The sequence below is a fragment of the Octopus sinensis genome, linkage group LG8, assembly GCF_006345805.1.
Source record: "Octopus sinensis linkage group LG8, ASM634580v1, whole genome shotgun sequence".
NCBI lineage: Eukaryota > Metazoa > Mollusca > Cephalopoda > Octopoda > Octopodidae > Octopus > Octopus sinensis.
The window spans coordinates 91,294,887-91,316,397 of NC_043004.1; the positions used below are offsets into that span (position 1 = coordinate 91,294,887).

General features: G+C 40.8%; 1 protein-coding gene across 1 annotated transcript in view; it reads right to left on the reverse strand.

The window, feature by feature from the left end:
* Positions 1-18,077, reverse strand: part of LOC115215136 (intraflagellar transport protein 74 homolog) — a 93,795-nt gene extending 75,718 nt beyond the window's left edge. Inside the window, exons 1-3 of the mRNA XM_029784309.2 lie at positions 17,946-18,077; positions 11,342-11,400; positions 4,750-4,796 (exon numbers count right to left, since the gene is read on the reverse strand). Coding sequence (XP_029640169.1) covers positions 4,750-4,796; positions 11,342-11,400; positions 17,946-17,947 — 108 coding nt within the window. The 5' untranslated portion in view covers positions 17,948-18,077. The remainder of the gene's footprint in view (positions 1-4,749; positions 4,797-11,341; positions 11,401-17,945) is intronic.
* Between the last annotated feature and the right edge of the window lie 3,434 nt (positions 18,078-21,511).

The window sequence follows — 21,511 nt, forward strand, 5'->3', positions numbered from 1 at the left end:
GGCCGCAGTCAAATGACTGAAATAAGTAAAAGAGTAAAAGAGTATACATACATATATATATAGACTCACACACACACACACTCAAACATGTATACAAATAAACACATACATATTTTCCTCATATATGCATGCACACACACTAAGTCATGCCATTATATTTATACACAGGTACATACACACACTATATGCGTATGTGTGTAGATAGATAGAAAACATGTATATATATTTATGCACAGATGTACCAACATATATACATAGACATACACATTATATCCCTCTATCAATATATATATGTGTATATATATATATGTGGTGTGTGTGTGTGTGTGTGTGGTGTGTGTGTGTGTGTGTGTGTGGTGTGTGTGTGTGTGTGTGTGTGTGTGGTGTGTGTGGTGTGTGTGTGTGTGTGTGTGTGTGTGTGTGTGTGTGCATGCATATTCTTTTATCAAACAATGTAAATTTAGCAACCCAAAGATGTCGAACACAGCTGTAACTGAAGGATGGTTGACTGGTCGTTCGGCGCCATAGATGGAGTTGTGGGCCATCCAAGTGGTGCCGGTGCTGGTGGTGGTCATTCTTGGAGTGTCTCTCAGGCCTTGTCATGGCTGGTCAGTACATGAGGCAGCAATGTGTTGAACAACATAACATGCTCTATCTTGTTGATGAATCGTTGTCATCATCACCATCATCATCATCATCACCATCATCACCATTACCATCATCATCATCATCACCATTAGCCTCATGCTCATCAACATAATCACTTCCACATGATCATCATTGCCAGCTGACATTACTGTCACTATCACTGTTGTCATCATCATCATCTTCATCATCAAAATCATTACCATCACCATCACCACGATCATTGTCATTATTCTCATCACTAATACAAACACAACCTCTGAAACCATCACCATCACTGCAACCCTACATGCCGGAGTGATAACCATAGCAGCTCCACCACCACCACCACCACCACTACCGTCACCACTCTCACTCTTATCACTGTTACTCACCCTCACCATTACCTACATTACCACATCTATAATGTACAGTCAATGCCACTCTGTCATCACCCCCCCCCACTAACACCACTACCTTCACTAACATCATCATCATTATTACCATCAGAGGATCCAGCCTCTATGACAACTACTACTACTACCACCACCACCACTTCCCTTCTCACCATTATCACAGTCATATACCACCACCATTATCTACTCTACCATATCCACAATATACAGCTGTTACCACCACCACCACCACTACCACCACCACCACCACCACTACAATCAACTTAACAACAACTACCTCCACAAACATCACCACCATTGCCATTGCAGCAGTGCGCTGCTGCCATCACCATCTCACCCACCATCTCTTTATTGCCCACAAGGGCCTACACACAGAGTGGACAAACAAGGACGGACAAACAAATTAAGTCAATTATATCGACCCTAGTGCATAACTGGTACTTAATTTATCCACCCCGAAAGGATGAAAAGTAAAGTCGACCTCGGTGGAATTTGAACTCAGAACGTAACAGCAGACGAAATACAGCTACGCATTTCGCCCGGCGTGCTAAGGTTTCATCCAGCTCGCTGCCTTTCTCACCCACCAATGCCCTTTTCTGCTATCATCATCATCATTAGATCTAATCCTTGCCCATAAGTAAGAAAGGCCCAGTTTCAACATTACCATCCTGATCTGAGTAGCCAATATCAACCAGTTGTTCACAGGGACCAGCAACAGACTACTAGTGTTAACAGAGATACATTCGTAAAGGTGGCAAGCAGGTAGAATCATTAGTATGTTGGGCAAAATTTATAGCAGCATTTCGTCCTTCTTTAGGTTCTAAGTTCAAATGCTGCTGAAGTTGATTTTGTCTTTCATCCTTTTGGGAGTCAATAAATCGTGGGGATGCCCTTCATAACATGAATAATTTTAGAGAGCATACTGGGTGTCGGTCCAGTGCATCCATGCTGCCAACAAAGCACGCGGAGTTCTGTTTTTGATTCGACGGTCATTCGGAATGCTCACAGCAGCCATATTCCTACCGCTCTATGTCACGCTGGTGAGACCCATATTGGAGTACGGGATTCAAGCCTCTTCTCCTTATCTCCTCAAAGACATACATCATTTTGAAAGAGTCCAGAAGCTGGCTACCCGTATGGTTCTTGGTCTCAAGCATTTGTCTTATGAAGAAAGGCAGAAGACGCTCGACCTTAATTCTCTAGAAAAACGCCGCCACCGTGGTGATCTCATTCTTGCTCACAACATCATAAGCGGAAAGTGTAACCTCTCAAAAGAGCTGTTCTTCACTTCTGCTCCAGAGCATCGGCTGCTGGGTCACTCCGAAAAGCTCTATCTGCAATGATTTCATCTCAATCGAAGGAGAGGGGCTTTCTCCATCCAGGTTGCGGATCCGTGGAATAAGCTGCCGGACGAGATAGTGAAGATGCCGACGACCGCTCGGTTCAAAGTCTCTCTTGACCAGAAATGGCCTGAAATCTTTGGATGAACACCACCCTGTACATAACTCCATGTCCCCCTACATGGCCTTGCCTTTTGCTTTTTGAGCCAAAAATATTAACTTAACTTTATACTGGGTAACTTGCACGTCAAAGTCTCATCAACTGAGAGGAGAGTGACATTGAGGGTGGTGGCTTTGTGCCAGGCAATGAGAGGTTAAGCTATGACGGAGGAACGGAGACAGGTGTCTTGCTGTAGAGGAGATACATGGCTACCCCAGTCAGAGAGAGGGTGGAGGTGGGGGAGATGAGATGGTGGTGATGTGCCAGGGTGTACCCTCAAGGTACAAAAAGGTAAATGTAAGTGGAGTGGTACAGTGGATTGGATAAGGTGGGTGGGTAGGGAGTCTACGAGAATGTAAGAGCAGAGTGGGGGGAAGGGAGAAATGTGTAAATGTGCTTTTAAATAAAATAAAGCATTACTCAAATTGAAAATAAAACGAGGCAACACAATACAATAGTACAATAAGTAAAATGTGGCAGGATCAAATACTTCAGCAATAACTTTAAGCAAATAAATGCAAAAGAAGAATAATATATTCACTTATTTGGAAAGTTGAAAGACAAAAGAGAGAAGTGTTGTGACTGTGGTGGGCATGAGTTGATAGTTGTTACAGTTATACAGCCGTGTGTAAAAGGAGAGAGTGGTGATGGTAGTAGATGGTACAATCAAAGGAGAGGAGCTTTCTCCGTCCGGGTTGCGGATCCATGGAATAAGCTGCCGGACGAGATAGTGAAGATGCCGACGACCGCTCGGTTCAAAGTCTCTCTTGACCAGAAATGGCCTGAACTCTTTGCATGAACACCCTCCCTGTACATAACTCCATGTCCCCCTACATGGCCTCGCTTTTTGCTTTTTGAGCCAAAAAATTAACTTAACTTAATACTGTTGTTCCATTCTATAAAAGGTGAGTTTCCATCATCACCATCATTATCCTCCTCCCCCTCCTCCTCCTCGTCGTTGTCAGCGGCGGCATCATCCATTCATCCATCTACCATGCTGGCAAGGTTTGGATGGTTTGACAGGATCTGACAAGAGCTGGAGGACTACGTCAAGCTTCAGTGTCTGCTTTGGCATGGTTTGTATAACTGGATGCCCCTTCTTAACACCAACCGCTTTATAGAGTGTACTGGGTGCTTTTTGGTGGGAGATCAGAGCAAATGAGATTGCTAAGGAACTTACAAGACAAAGACCCATTGATTGAATTCGCTTGCAGAAGTGAGAGTGAGGTGGCTTTATACCAGGTGTCTTGCTCTGGAAGAAATACTTGACTACTTCTCATTATATAGGACTACAAAGAAGATAGAGATGTTGGTGGTGGGGTGGTAGAGCATATCATCAACAACAACATCAATGGAAATTGTAGCTGTGATACCAGTGCCGGTGACACATAAGAGAACCATCTGAACGTGGCCATTGCCAGCGCCGCCCCGACTGGCTTCCGTGCCAGTGGCACGTAAAAAGCACCATCCGATCGTGGCCATTGCCAGCCTCGCTTGGCCTCCGTGCCGGTGGCATGTAAAAAGCACCATCCAATCGTGGCCGTTTGCCAGCCTCGTCTGGCACCTGTGCCGGTGGCATGTAAAAAGCACCTACTACACTAATGGAATGGTTGGCGTTAGGAAGAGCATCCAGCCGTAGAAACATTGCCAGATCAGACTGGGCCTGGTGCAGCCTTCTGGCTTCCCAGACCCCAGTTGAACCGTCCAACCCATGCCAGCATGGAAATCGGATACCAAAAGCGGGTATCTTATAGTCATCATTCATATCGAGCCCTTCTGGGTATTAGCGCGCGCGTCTACGATGAGTCTACGATTTAAAAAAAAATTTACCATCATTTTTCTGCATTTTTAATGATTTTTGCTCGGGTTATATAAGGGAAGTAACTCTCTAAAAATGCTTATATAGTTATTTCCCTTACAAACCCGAGCAACGCCGGGCGATACTGCTAGTAATACAATAAACCTGTAGACAGATTAGATATAAGGAAAGCCTGTAGATAGATCAGAAGAGAGAGAGGGAGAGAGATGGACAGGAGCAGGTTGGAGGGTCAGCTCTCTCCTGTTTCAAATTAGTACACAATCATGCATACCACTTATAATAAAATCTCAGCTTTTTATTTATTCAGAAACCTCATAAGTTTCTAAAGGATGTGGAACTAGCAGAAGACCAAATTAGACATAGCAGACAGTGAACTGGAACAATACTTACCATTGCTGTAGTCAGTCGCGTAGCAGTACCTGGTTGTCTTCCGGCGGCTTGAGAAAGGAATAAACATGACATCAGGTATTTTTGCAAGACACTTATTTAATGAACATAACAGTAATCAAAGAGTATTAAACACGTACCATCTAACCCTCATACAAAAACTGAGTTAATTGATCATTCTACCAATTTTGTGTTAAGCTGGTGAAAAGACAGAGTTAATCTCTTCAGTCGGGATTTGGATATTGGTTTTAGAAAAATGAAAATGATAACAGGGTCCAATGACAAGTCTGTGGTAATAAGTGGAGAGTACAACAGAACGCCAACATTCTAGCTCTTTTGCTTTTCATAATGTTGTCAGATATAGACAAAAATATACAACCAGCCAAACCCAGCCACAATATAGATGTCACTAAAGTGAAGCCAAAACTGAAAACACAAATGATGATATGTGTACCAATGAGACTTAACTGTCATATACAATTGGGCAGATGGCAATAATATGTTGTTCAATATCACAAAACTCCATGCTCCCCATTGAGAAGATCCTCAACAAAATATTCTACCATGGTCCAAACACAGAAACAATTCAAAACTCTAAGCTTGTTCTCATGGTCCGGATTTAGTAGAAGAATGTTTTTCTAAATATATTCACAGATTCTCAACATCCTGTTGACAGCTCAGTGGTAGGGTACTAGTAAACATTTAGTATGAGAGACCTGATGGCAATGTTGTCTGAGCTGACAACTACTGCTAGAGGCCCAAGCCTTATCTCTCAACTGGACAGATTACAAAAAGCATTCACTAAAGAAAATAAACAAATATGGAGACCTTAACCACAGGGAACACCTCTGCACATTATGTCTTTACTCTTTATAATGCTGGTGGGAATGATATGCCATAATTTGTATGTAGAAGATTGTTGAAGTCTTGTTCCAAACATTAGTATACAAGAGGGAAAATATAAGTGGAATGGGAGACACAATTAGATCTCAACGCTTCCTTTTTCAAACTCTTGTATCAAGAAGCTATAACAGTAGTTTTTTTATCATTTAAAGGTCTGTAATTACACAGCTGTCCTCCAAAAGAAGTATGAAACATGATCACAGTTTCCTCTGATATACCTGAAATATATTTGATGCATTTCTTTCTAGCAGACGATAAGCCGTCTGCAAAAAGGCTGCAATGAAAGCAGATCAAACTCTCTTAAGTTATTAATCTACTAAGCAGAAATGCCACATACAAAGAAACACACACACACACACCAAAATGCTGCACATCTGGAAAAAAACCATCTCTGAGACCATTAAACTGAATTGCAACTTAAACAATGGGACTTCTCTAAACACAAAAGGATTTTAAGGGCTGGTGTTTACGTTTGGTTTTATAGGTCATGTGGATCATCATCATCATTTAACGTCCGTTCTCCATGTTAGCATGGGTTGGACAGTTCAACCGGGGATCTGGGAAGCCAGAAGGCTGCACCAGGCTCCAGTCTGATCTGGCAGTGTTTCTACAGCTGGATGCAATTCCTAACGCCAACCACTCCGAAAGTGCAGTAGGTGATTTTTAAGTGCCACCGGCACAGGTGCCAGGCGAGGCTGGCAATGTCCAAGATCGGATTGGTGCTTTTTACGTGCCACCGGCACGGAAGCCAGTCAAAGCGGCACTGGCATCAGCCACGTTCGGATGGTGCTTTTTACGTGCCACCGGCAAAGGTTTCACAACTGCAGTTTCCATTGATCTTTGATGTTGGTGTCCTTGACTCAATGGATGTGAAATATATCACCACTTGGTCATGATACTAGTCTGCCACAGCTAACATTCTCCCAGATGCTTTGGAGCTGCCTATTCTTATAGTCAGCCAAGGGGCAATGTAGAATATAGTGTCCTACTTGATACAAAATGGTGTGGAGCATTGACAAGCCTTCTCTTGAATGAAATATGAATCTATCACGGATAATATCTTTCAAGTGATTTGATAGTTTCTGTTTTTAACAAATAATCTAGTGAATTGAAACAATGTAAGATGTAGTGATCTGCTCCTGAAACACACCAAACTTCTTGAGGCAGATTTGGGTACCCTACAAGTAATCCAAAATCTGATGCAGTTAACTACCATTATAACTCCAGGCATGGCTGTGTAATAAGAAGCTTGCTTCCCAACCAAATGGTTCTGGATTCAGTCCCACTGTATGGCATCTTGGGTAAGTGTCTTCTACTGTAGCCTCAAGCCCACCAAAGCCTTTTTAGGAGGTCATGGGCCAACAGATGTTTGGGGTCTCAGCATTTTAAAACTGTTGTAATACTTACAACATTTAATAAAATGATATAGTGCGAAACGATCATACCAAATTACCGGAGTTATTCTTGTTGCTTATTTTGATTATATATATCATCATCATCATCATCATCATCATTTAGCGTCCGTTTTCCATGCTAGCATGGGTTGGACGGTTCTACTGGGGTCTGTGAAGCCAGAAGGCTTCATCAGGCCCAGTCAAATCTGGCAGTGTTTCTACGGCTGGATGCCCTTCCTAACGCCAACCACTCCGTGAGTGTAGTGGGTTCTTTTTACGTGCCACCCGCACTGGTGCCAGACAGAGCTATATATATATATAAATATATTTTATATATATATATATTATATATATATATATATAAATATATTTTATATATATATATATATATATATTTGCGTCTGTTTGTGCCCCCCGCCTCACCCCAATCACCACTTTGCTATTCGGCAAAAAGAAACCCGATAGAATAAGTACCGGGTTTTAAAAAGTAACTCTTGAGATCGATTCATTCGGCTAAAATTCTTAGAGGCGGTGCCCCAGCATGGCCGCAGTCTAATGACTGAAACAAGTAAAAGAAGATCTGTTCAGGTTAATTGCGACAATCCTGTGAAACTAAACGAGAACAAAGCAATGCAAGGGAGGTAAGCGAGGTATACAATTACTAACTGATATGCAGTCGTTTAAGCTGCTAGAAATAGCAACCACATCTCCCTCAAATTACACCATATTGTCTTTAAAAAGCAGACACACTAGATAATGCAGTCTTGGGTACGGCATATTTGAAAATACGACAAGATGGTCACGACTAGAATGTCTTTGATCATGTCTACTTAACCAGGGCTGGTTTAGGGCTAAATACGAGCTGAAATATTTACAGAAGTGTTTATATTACGGAGACGTACTTGCATAGCAAGTGATTTGATCTGAGATCGTGTGCTGAAACGAAAACAATTGCAGCGTGGAAGGTGTTTGTAAGCCATTTAAAGAAACACACAAAAGCCGTTCGATTCACTTCAACATTTAAGTTTAATTTGTCAAAATATTTTCGTCGCTTTAAGACCGCGACCTGTTCACTGACAAAAATATTTTGACAAATTAAACTTAAATGTTGAAGTGAATAGAACGGCTTTTGTGTGTTTCTTAAATGGCTTATAAACACCTTCCACGCTGCAATCTATATATATAAAACTGTAGTTGTGTGAGTGTCTGTCCCCTTCGATTTAGATTCCTAACTACTCCCACATTTTGCGGTGCAGTTTAACCAAATTCGGGTATCTTATAGTCGTAATTCATATCGAGCCCGTCTGGCTATTAGCGCGCGTCTACGATGAGTCTACGATTTTAGAAATAATTTAACATCATTTTTTATTCCATTTTAATGCATAATTTTTCGTGTGTCGATGGCGGCGGAGTTGGCGTCCACGCTCAAACACCTGCACCTGTGTTTGCTTCTCCCCCTTCTTCCCTCCCAAGTGAAGCTGTGGGGAAGGGAGTGTAAGGAAATCAACGTCGTAAAGCGTTGTCAAGGAGACCAGCGTTCTTTTAGAACAACGATTTCATGGCTTGAAGACACCAAAACAGAAATGGCTAAGAAAGCCCGAATTGGCATCTATAAGGGAAGTAACTCTCTAAAAATGCTTATATAGTTATTTCCCTTATAAACCCGAGCAACGCCGGGCGATACTGCTAGTTGTTTATAAAAAGTTGAAGCCAATCTCCGGCTTTTACAAGATTTATATGTAAGGGAGATAACTTCTACTATAAAACGACGTGAACGTATTTCTATGAACACGCCGTGTCAGTCATTCCTTACTCTCGCGCACACTCGAATAGACATCAGTATATGTGCGTGTCTCTCCTGGAATAACTAACCTACGATTTCCAGTGACTAGTCTTTTTTTTTTTCTTTAAGGCATGTATGGCCTTGTTTCAATGTCTAAACACCTAAGATACTATGACATATCTGTTGTAGAGATGCACACCATGGCTCTATTGCAAAAAGAAACAGTGTGCAGGAGTGGCTGTGTGGTAAGTAGCTTGCTAACCAACCACACAGTTCCGGGTTCAGTCCCACTGCGTGGCATCTTGGGCAAGTGTCTTCAGCTATAGCCCCGGGCCGACCAATGCCTTGTGAGTGGATTTGGTAGACGGAAACTGAAAGAAGCCTGTCGTATATATGTATATGTATGCATGTGTATGTGTTTGTACCCCTAGCATTACTTGACAACCGATGCTGGTGTGTTTACGTCCCCGTCACTTAGCGGTTCGGCAAAAGAGACCGATAGAATAAGTACTGGGCTTACAAAGAATACATCCTGGTGTCGAGTTGCTCGACTAAAGGTGGTGCTCCAGCATGGCCACAGTCAAATGACTGAAACATGTAAAAAGAGTTAAAAGAGAGCGTCGTAACCTCCTCACTGAGATCTATAAAAGATAGAAATATAAATGTGAAAATCAACAGCTAAAATATTCAATGTAATCTTCAGTTTGATTTTCAAGCCTACCTTTACCTACATTTATGAATCTTGGTTTGTGAGTTGGACAAGTGACCAAAACAGTTTCTCTGAAAGGGTTGTAGGAGTATCATTACTCAATAGTGTGTGTGTAGTTCAGAGATTGCTCCTCCACTCTGAGAGGCCTCAGCTCTGGTACAACAGGTATCTCGTCAGGCGAGCTGGCAGAATCGTTAGCACGCCGGGCGAAATGCTTAGCAGTATTTCGTCTGCCATTACATTCTGAGTTCAAATTCCGCCGAGGTCAACTTTGCCTTTCATCCTTTTGGGGCCAATTAAATAAGAACCAGTTACGCACTGGGGTCGATATAATCGACTTAATCCGTTTGTCTGCCCTTGTTTGTCCTCTCTGTGTTTAGCCCCTTGTGGGTAGTAAAGAAATAGGTATCTCGTCAGAATGTTCGAGGGAAGAACCACAGGATAGATTTAACAGGCATGACCAACAAGCATGAAGAAACCACGAGCAAAATAGCTGGATAATATCCATAGCTTTGGTTGATCTCATTTGGGGATCCAGCCAAAACATTTTTGATAAGACACCTAGGAGCCTGAAGGGCATATCTGAGATCTCTGCTCATATAGCCCTCATATGAATATCAAGCTATGAAGATAAATGGCTGTTCAATGTAAACACCAATCCGCGAAAAACAAGAATACCATAGCCACTGATGTATCTTGACTTACACATCTATCATGATTCAATTGGTGATTCTGCTTCTATTTTCCTTCTCAAATTGTTGATTACAATGTCAAATATCAACAATAAAGACTGTTGAAAATATTTAAAATGCATAATATATTCACATTCCATGACAACTAAGGTATTTACCTGAAACAGTTACAGCATTTACCTGGCTGCATGGCCACACTGACAATTTGAAAAGACACATTAATACTTATTTGATTCAATATTTTGAAATTGGAAACTAAATATCAAAGATTTTCGCAGTGTCTCCTCAAAGACATACAGCATCTCGAAAGAGTCCAGAAGCTGGCTACCCGCATGGTTCTTGGTCTCAAGCATTTGTCTTATGAAGAAAGGCTGAAGACACTCGACCTTTATTCTCTAGAAAAATGCCGCCGCCGTGGTGATCTCATTCTTGCTCACAACATCATAAGCGGAAAGTGTAACCTCTCGAAAGAGCTGTTCTTCACTCCTGCTCCAGAGCGTCGGCTGCGGGGTCACTCCGAAAAGCTCTATCTGCGACGATTTCATCTCAATCGAAGGAGAGGGGCTTTCTCCGTCCGGGTTGCGCATCCGTGGAATAAGCTGCCGGATGAGATGGTGAAGATGCTGACAACCTCTCGGTTCAAAGTCTCCCTTGACTACAAGTGGCCTGAACTCTTTACATGAACACCACCCTGTACCTAACTCCATGTCCCCCTACATGGCCTTGCTTTTTGCTTTTTGAGCCAAAAATTAACTAACTAACTAACTAACATAACCTTGTCCATGACACTTTGTACCATTACATCTAACATGCTATTATAAAAATAATATAATAAAACAAAAGTGACCTTGAAAGCATATATGAGATTTGAACCCAGAACAAAAAGTTCATGAGTAAACATCGCAAGGTATTTTCGTTTGGAGCTCTGCTATTCCTGCCATACTATTAAACATGCTTTGTCAATTAAGTTGACCTCAGTTACCTAACAGGTACTTACTTCATTGATCAAAAAAGGTAAAGTTCAATCATTCCATTGTCCTTCTTGATATATGTTGAAATATAAATATGATGGACGAACATTTTGCAATATAAGTAGAATGATTATTTTACTTACAAGATCCTATTGGTCTGAAACTGCCAGTCCTTAACCGACCAGATTTTGGGGGTAGACTCCTGTAAAACAAACATACATGATTTAAGAGATAAAAATTAAGTGTATTTGGTTTTTGGTACATATGTCAATGTATCTAATTAACAATGCTATATTAACTTTGGTAACTATGGTTCATTTCTAGTGCGAGAATAAAATTTCAGAGGAGTGAGACAGCTTTTTGGATCAACTACTTGATTGCTTAATCAACAGGTCACAAATTCAAATCCAAAGCAGTATTTAATTGTGTAACTGGGGATGAACATCTTATTTCACATTATCTAAATTCACCTAGCTGTCGGTAGAAATAGACACTATGTACATATAAGTGTATATATATATATATATATATATATATATATATATTATATAAAATCCTTTCTGTCTCTGTGTGTGTGTGTCTTTTAGGATCTCGGGCATCCTCCATCCGATTGCGCTCAAATTTGATATGTAGATACTGATGGTATCAGGGCGTGTATAAGTCTTGAAAAAAATTACAAAAATCGATTCCAGGTGAGAATGTGATCGATAAAGCCGTGGGAACATGCATTTGTATGTGCAAGTACATCAGCTGTTGCAATCGATACGAGAAAAATGCATGTGCAGTTTGCGCAAAAAAAGCCAGCTGGCTTGAAATAATGCCACAAAATGCAGTATATTTAAGAGATCAAAAAAGTAAGATGCAAAAGAGATATTTTCTTCAAACTTGCATGAAGGAAGGAAAGACTATTTGGTTTCACAAGAAGTTTTTTTTTTTTTGCCTTAACTTTATTTAACAAAACCCAAAATTTTATTGAAATAAAAGCATGCATAATTATTTTTTAATGTAAAGAAAACACTGACTGCTTTTTATTCAGCAGATATGATTCAGCACCGTCCATTGGATGGGGGGCATTTTGCTTGTATATATGTATATATATATATATATATATATATATATATATATATATATATATATATATATATATATATATATATATATATATACGAGATGTATTCGCATAGCAAGTGATTTGATCTGAGATCGTGTGCTGAAACGAAAACAATTGCAGCATGGAAGGTGTTTGTAACCCATTTAAGAAACACACAAAAGCTGTTCGATGTCAGTGAACAGGTCGCGGATTTTAGCGACGAAAATATTTTGACAAATTAAACTTAAATGTTGAAGTGAATCGAACGGCTTTTGTGTGTTTCTTAAATGGGTTACAAACACCTTCCACACTACAATTATATATATATATATTATATATATGCAAGACCCTGCCTCAGTAAAGCTGGACTCATGAGTCATCTTCATGGTCATAAAACGAGACAGATGAGTGACAACCTGGCCACTGGTGGTGGTGTAACACACCATACTAATCATATCTGTCGGGCATGTGGAAGAGAGTGTAATTCGGCAGGAGGACTTAAATGACATGCAAAGGTACATGAAGCCCAGTTACAACTACAGCCGGCTATTGCCGGTAAAGGTTTTAGTTGCCAATTTTGTATAAGACATTGTAGATATTTAGCTGGGCTAAAAATTCCAATTCGATCACAGTACCAGTAATAGTTAAGCTTCATGCAATGGCCATACTCGATAACGAGGGGGCAGCCATAAATAAATATATATATATATATATGCATATAATTAAAATCAAAAATAAGGGTGAAAAAATTGGATATTAATTTAATAATAACATCAATTTAACACCAAGTGGTTTAGCGCATAAAAACCAGGGATACAGTAAAAATTAATACACGAATATAATACACACTATAGCGAGGGCATTCGAATCATAACTGCGAATATAATTTGACTGAACCACACGTGTGTTTGACGTTATGTTAAAATCTGGCGTGCGGTTCAGTAAATTGTATTCAAGACAAATTCTACTGAAGAGCTGCAGATATATTATGTAAGTAAAATTGCATAATCCATTAACAGCGAAACAATTGTCTAGAATTAATCCACATTTTTGTTATTTTTCATTTGTCTTGCTCGTTTACATTCATAGTTGTGCTAGTTCTCCTTGGAAACAATTCTTGGTGGTTGAGACCATAGCGGATCTATTTTTAGCGCAAGTGTCGACCACATAGTGGACACTCTCTTATATTTGTATATATATGCATATATATATATATATATATACATGCATACATATCAGTGCTGATATGTATGTCTTGAGCATAATTTTCTTCTTATTTCACCCTTTAGCATTCAGATTATTCTTTCAAAGGTAATGCATATTTATTCACATTGTTTTGAATTAATCATGAAATAGCTTGTAGTTTTAAGTGTCTGATGTGATTGTTCATTTTTAGAATGACATTGTAGGGTAGGTGTGAGGGATCAGCTTTGGCCAGTGTGAACATAAAGCAGGTAGAATATCTGGGTTGGATATGGCTGGTTTAAATGCTAAAGGGTTAAACATAGTGGAGAGTGGAGCCCGTCTCTTTCCAAAACGGATCATAGGCAATTTATGATCAGATATAATTGAGATGGGGTGAGTGGGTGAAGAAAGAATTTTGTGAGAGAGAATGAGAGAAGAAATGACTAATACTTAACTAGTACTTCATTTATTTATCTAAAAGAATGGAAAGCAAAGTTAAACTTGGTGGGACCCGAATTCAGTGTGCAGAAATCCAGAACAAATACTGCTAACCATTCTGTCTGATGTTCTACTGACTCTACCAATTTGAGACTCTGTGTGTGGCATGGAAAATGAAACTGATTTCTAGCAAGGTAATTATCTCTCTTGCAATGGAATGATCACTGAAGCAGCAGCTTTGGTGTGTGTGTGTGTGATCATCATTTAATGTCTACTTTCCATGCAGGTACAGGTGAGATGGTTTAACAGGATCTGGCACCATGATTTGCTGTCTGTTTTGGCAGGGTTTTTACAGCTGGATGCCCTTCCAAACATCAACCACTTTACAGTGTGGACTGGATGCTTTTTACATGGCACCAGAACTGGCAGGGTCACCAAGTAACTTGTAAGACAAAAAACCTTTATGTATGTATGTATGTGTGTGTGTGTGTGTGTGTGTATGTATGTATGTATATATAAAGTAGAAATATTTTACAAAAAGAAAATATAAAATACACCATCCATTCAGGGTCGATTAAATAAGTACCAGTTAATCACTGGGGTCAATGTAATCGACTTAATCCCCTTGTCTGTCCTTGTTTGACCCCTCTATGTTTAGCCCCCTGTGGGCAATAAAGAAATATATAAGATACTGCAATCAAATGTTCTGCCTTCTTCCTACCTGTGGAAAATTGTACAACGCACGTGCTCACAAAACCCATTGCAGCTTGCATGGAGATGCTAGTATTTTTGAGTAGGCCTTGATCATACTCTGTGTCAGTTTTTATATAGTGACAGTGAATTATTTCCTTGCTGTAAGCCACCTTGATTATTTTATAATTTTCACATTACCATTTTGTTAAATCAGTCCCTAATTCCAATGGCATTCTTCATTATATTAACATGGTGAGTTGGCCTCTACCAGCTGTGATGGCAGGAGCATTTATTGATGAGCATTAATTTCCTAAATGAAATTAGCATGCTAATCTAATGCATCTCACTCATAGTGGGGAGGAGTCTATGACTTCTATTTCTAGCAATGCTGGTGCTCACTGCACCCTTGTCACTCTTAGTGACAGTGAATTATTTCCTTGTTGGTTTTAAATTGCTGTTAGTCACCTTGATTTTATATATATATATAATTTTAAGGTTTTAACTTTACAACTTGTCTCTTTACAATTTATCATTTTTTAATTACAGAATGCTCAAAAATGTCCCTTGGGTGGCGACCACCATGGACTGTTGGTCGGCCCATAACAGGTCCTACCTGGGGATGACAGCACACTGGCTGGACCCCAAGACCCGCACGAGACAACATGTCCTCCTGGCCTGCTCTTGGTTCAGAGGACATCACACCTTTGATGCTCTCACCCAGTCTATGGTGGACACCCATTACAAGTTCCATCTGCGAGACAAGGTGACCAGGACCACAATGGACAATGGCAAAAACTTTGTTACGGCATTTATGCAGTTTGGTACAGAAGTTGAACTCTTGCCAGACATTCCTAAGGCTGCTGTCTGATCTGGACATGGGGAGGCATCAAGGATGTGGACCTGGATGTGGATTCCAAGGCTGGGGATGTGGACGAAGTTGAGTACATCTCTGTTGATACCATCCTTGACAACTCCAGCAGCCTGGGCCTGAACCTGCCACAGCACATGTAGTGCATAGTGCATACCCTGAACTTGGTACCCAGCGTAGATGCCAACAAGGCTCTTGACAGTGCTTTGTTCAAGTCAGCCTACAGGAAGGTCATGTCCTAGGCACAGCAACTGTGGAATCGGCAGAGTCACAGCACAGTGGCAGCAGACAGCATTCTGGATGTGTTGAAGAGGAGGCTGGTAGTCCCCAACAGTACAGGATGGAACTCTACCTATGACTCTGTTGTTGTCCTCAACAACATGCTGGAGAAGAACAGGGGAGCTGTCCACAGAGTGATGACACAGCTGAAGCTGCAAACCTTCACAGAGTATGCCCAGGTGATGTCTAATGTTGCCAAGTCCTTGGATAAAATCCAGTGGGAGGACCAGGTTTATCTTGGAAGTCTTCTGCCAACTGTAGCGACTACTGTCATGAAGTTGAAGGAGGCCTAATACAAATATCTCCTGAACTGCAATCCTCTGGTAGACGTGATACTGGCAGGCATCATGAAGAGGCTTGGGCTCCTCCTAGAAGATCTGGAGAGCCAGCTGGCAGCTGCCTTCCACTCCAAGTTCCACCTGTTCTGGCTGAAGCAGTATAATAACAGCCAGGTTAGCAGAGTAATGAACACCACAGAAACCGTCATAGAGACAACCCTAATGGAGACCAATGAGGAGAGCAGCAACACTGCCAGCAATGAGGATGAGGAAGGTGATTTCTTCAGTAACATCACTCAGTTCCAGCAGAGCAGGAGCCACAGGTCACTGAAATCCAAGGCCCCAGAACTGGCTGGAGGATGTCTTGAAGGAGGTCCTGACTGAAGTCGTTTTTTTGAGTGAGCAGGGGTCTTGATTGACCTGTTCACAAGTCGATCCCATCCAGTGCCTATCCTCTAAAGGCAAAGATATTTTGAGGGCCAAGAAAGCCACTCTGTCAGGTAGTAACTTTGAGAGGCTGATGTTTATGAAGGGCAACTAGCATCATGTTGAGGCGATGGAGAAGGCCCAGCCAGAGTAGTACACCTTGATCATCATCTGATCTTGGCATGATACCTATACTACACTATACCGTTTTCATCATCATCATCATCGTTTAACGTCCGCTTTCCATGCTAGCATGGGTTGGACGGTTCAACTGGGGTCTGGGAAGCCAGAAAGCTGCACCAGGCCAGTCAGATCTGGCAGTGTTTCTACAGCTGGATGCCCTTCCTAACGCCAACCATTCCGTGAGTGTAGTGGGTGCTTTTTACGTGCCACCGGTACAGATGCCAGACGAGTCTGGCAAACGGCCACGATTGGATGGTGCTTTTTATGTGCCACCAGCAAGGGGGCCAGGCGAGGCTGGCAACGGCCACGAATGGACATATATATATATATATAATAATAATAATAATAATAAAAACATTGTGTAGAGTGCTCAGGTGCACTACAACCCATCTAAAATCACTTTAATGACTTTATCAAGTGGTCAGCATGTAATAAAAACCTCATAGGTAATTTCTATACACTATATTTATAATCATATACATAAGCATTTCCACTCGCTAAACATAGACGCCAAATTGCGCTAAAACCACCTTAGAGATATAAGGTGGTTTTTAGTGCCATTTGGCGTTTATGTTTGGCGTATGGAAAGGTTTTCCGATCCCTTTGATATAATTATGTATGTGTGTGTGTGTGTGTGTATATATATATATATATATATATATATTTGTTTGTCGCCATGACCGCTTGACAACGAGTGCTGGTATGTTTAAGTCCCCGTAACTTAGCGGTTCGGGAATACAGACCGATAGAATAAGTACTAGGCTTAAAAAAGAATATATATATATATATAAAATTTAACGGACTGACCACTAAAAGTGGACCGTGAATATGCTAGATATAGACGTCAAAATCGCTATTTTCCACGAAGAATGTGTTATATATATATATGCATATATACATACATACATATATATATATATATATAATATATATATATATATATATATATATATATATATATATATGCCCGTGCGTGTATCTTTGTCTCACACCACCGCTTGACAACGGCATAAAAGACCGCTAGAATAGATAAATTAACAAATATACAAGTAAGTACAGGGGTCGATTCGCTCGACTAAAATCCATCAAGTCAGTCGGTTCCTCCAGCGGGACCGCAGTCTAATGACTGAAGCAAGTAAAAGATATATATATGTGTGTGTGTATAAAACTATAAAACTGTCAAATAAAGATATTGATCCTTTGTTAAACTGTTAAACTTTACGGTGCAAAATGCTTTGGACAAAACACAGCAAAAGTCACAGATAGACAGACGAACATTACTAAACAGTGAATACGAAAAGCCATACATATCTGCAGCTTGGGGCTATGAGGTGATGCCGTAAACCCTTAAAACAAAGTTCTCAGTGTTTCAATAACTTTGATAACGTGTTGCTAGTTGGATGGTAGTCAAGTTGCATGATGGGATAACTACTAAACAATCTCCGTTGCTAATGATAACAGAGATAACTCTTCACGTCCTAGCTCTTAGTGCTTTTATGAGTTACCTCCCTTTAACTACATGCATTTTTTAAACATATGGCACAAGGTTTACTAAGTTGGTCAGTCAATACCTATTTCTTTATTACCTACAAGGGGCTAAACATAGAGGGGACAAACATGGACAGACATAGGTATTAAGTTGATTACATCGATCCCAGTGCGTAACTGGTACTTAATTTATCGACCCCGAAAGGATGAAAGGCAAAGTTGACCTTGGCGGAATTTGAACTCAGAACGTAACGGCAGCCGAAATACCGCTAAGCATTTCGCCCGACGTGCTAACGTTTCTGCCAGCTCGCCGCCTCACCGTCGTCCCTAGCAAAGAAGGTTGACTTTGGCAGAATTTGAGCTCAGAATGCAAAAAGTCAAAATAAATACTGCCATGATGATTCTGCCAGCTCACTGCTCTTAATAATGGCTTATGATTTAGGCACAAGGCCTGCTGTCATGAGGGAGGGGTAGTGGCTACCAACGACCTCGTACTTGACTGGTACTGTATCTTCTCGACCCTGAGGGATGAAAAGCAAACTTGACTTCGACAGGATTTGAACACAGAATGTAAAGGGTTGGAACAAATACCGCTTTGTATATATATATTTTTTTTTTCGGAAAGCTTTCGGCACATGGTCAATTATTTTGAAGGAAGGTGTCAGTAGTTGTCTTTGACTTGAGAACTTGATTGGTACTTTATTATAGCTACCCTGAAGGGATGAAAGACAAAGCGTTTGAACTCAGATTGTAGAAAACCGAAACAAACGCCAAAAGGAATTTTGTCCGACACTCTAACAATTCTGTCCAAAGATGATATAAATTCATCTGCTGCTGGGAGGTGGGTATTTTTGGTTTTTGACATTCAGGAGGGTCTCCCTCCCCTACTCTTTTTTTAAATAAAAATTCTAGTTTCTTCTTTCTTCTTGAATAACAGGTAACATTTATTAAATTACTCTACAAAAGTATAGAGTAGCCTATTACATTCATGCAAAATTGTTTACTATCACTGAGCGTAATAACAAACATTAATATATATATATATACGCAGGAGTGGCTGTGAGGTAAGTAGCTTGCTTACCAACCACATGGTTCCGGGTTCAGTCCCACTGCGTGGCACCTTGGGCAAGTGTCTTCTACTATATTGACTGTGGCCATGATACAGCACTACCTTAAAGGGCTTGGGTTTTAGTTGAACAAATCAACCCCAGGACTTATTCTTTGTAAGCCTAGTACTTATTCTATTGGTCCTTTTTTGCTGAACTGCTAAGTTATGGTAATGTAAACACAACATTGGTCGTCAAGTGATGGTGGCAGGAGGGGACAAACACAGACACAGACACACATGGATACACACTTTCGGGGTTGATAAAATAAGTATCAGTTGAGCGCAAGGGTCAATGTAATCACCCCAATTCCCGAAATTTCTGGCCTTGTACCAAAATTTGAAACCAATATTAGAAAAGTGAAAAGCTTACAATATTAAAGGTTCTGTTTACAGGTTACAAATATCAGGGGACTTATAAACAGTTGCTATGATTGGGGATCAGTAAACAGGTTGTTACATAAGAGGAGCTTTTACCGGTTGTTACATTGGAGGATCATTAGTTGTTATATTAGGGGATGAGTGAACAGCTTACTTTTTTTATAAAAATCAGTAAACACATTGTTATATTAAGAGATGAAAAGAAGGTGGCAGACTGGCACAGACGTTAGCATGCCAGGCGGTATTTCGTCTGTCGCTACGTTCTGAGTTCAAATTCCGCCAAGGTCGACTTTGCCTTTCATCCTTTCGGGGTCGATAAATTAAGTACCAGTTACGCACTGGGGTCGATGTAATCGACTTAATCCATTTGTTTGTCCCCTTGTGGGTAGTAAAGAAATAGGTATTTTATCTGTCTTTACATTCTTAGTTCAAATTCCACTGTGGTCGATTTTGCCTTTCATTCTTTTGGGATTGATAAATTAAGTACCAGTTGTATACTGAGGTCGATCTAATCGACTGGCCCCCTTCCCCAAAATTTCGTGCCTTGTGCCTAGAGTAGAAAAGAAGTGATAAATGACAAGGTTGCTGTTAATACAAATACTTAAACTATGTTCTGACCATATAAGGGCCAGGGTAAGAAAAGGCTGGAAAAAGTCCAGGGATCTGATACTTATTTTATCAACCCCGAAAGGATGAAAGATAAAGTCAACTTCAGTGGAATTTGAACTCAGAACGTTAAGACGAATGGAATGCCACTAAGCATTTTGTCTGATGTGCTAATAATTCTGCCAGCTCATAGCCTCTGCTGGTAACAAAGGGTTTCTCACTCAGTCAAAGGTAGATTTTATGAGGCTTATGAATGAACTGCATTGCTTTTCTCTCCCTGTGATCACCAGACGAGGCAAAGGAAACTATTTGACCTTCTTGCCACAGCTTGTACATTGTGGCTCGAACTAGCACTGCTCATCTGCAGCATTGTCAGGCTAGAGAATCCTGAAAGTTGTCCAGAGTCCCTGGAATCATCAATTTTGTTGATTATTGTTAAGTTAAGTTAATTTTTTTGGCTCAAAAAGCAAAAAGCAAGGCCATGTAAGGGGGACATGGAGTTATGTACAGGGTGGTGTTCATGCAAAGAGTTCAGGCCATTTGTGGTCAAGGGAGACTTTGAACCGAGCGGTCGTCGGCATCTTCACTATCTCATCCGGCAGCTTATTCAACGGATCTGCAACCCGGACGGAGAAAGCCCCTCTCCTTCGATTGAGATGAAATCGTCACAGATAGAGCTTTTCGGAGTGACCCTGCAGCTGATGATTTTGTGTGTGTGTGGTGCGCGTGCATGTGTGTGTGTGTGTGTTTTGAGTCTGGAACTATCATGGGTAATCGGTAATCCTGATACTTTCTGAATAGCACACCTATTAAAAAGTTTTTTTAGGAGTGTGGCCAACCTGATGATGAGTCATATCTTGGCCTGATTCCCCCCAAAAGTTATCCATGTCATTCTAGAGGAAGGGACAGTGCCCATGGTCTTTGCAGGCTATTCAAGACCAGTGAGTATGATGCTGTTAATACTCTGCTTAATCTATTGCAGATCAACATCCCCAAGAAAGCCATGAGCAGAAAGAAGATGACAGAAGGTCAATGTTCCAGAGGAGAAGAACCAGGTATATTGGTTATAACAGAACTGGGGGGAGTGAGATTTGTCAAAGCAACAAGGTTGATGAGAGGTGGAGAGACACGTGGATCAGGTTTGCCTGAGTGGAGGAAGTACAAAACCAACAAGCTAAGGAACAGAGACCATTAGAGAATGCTGGTGCTCTTGCCAACCAGTAGCCCACTGTAGTGTGCAAGGGTTGACTTACCACGAGCCATGTTACCTGACTGCTAGAGAAGTGTGAGCAC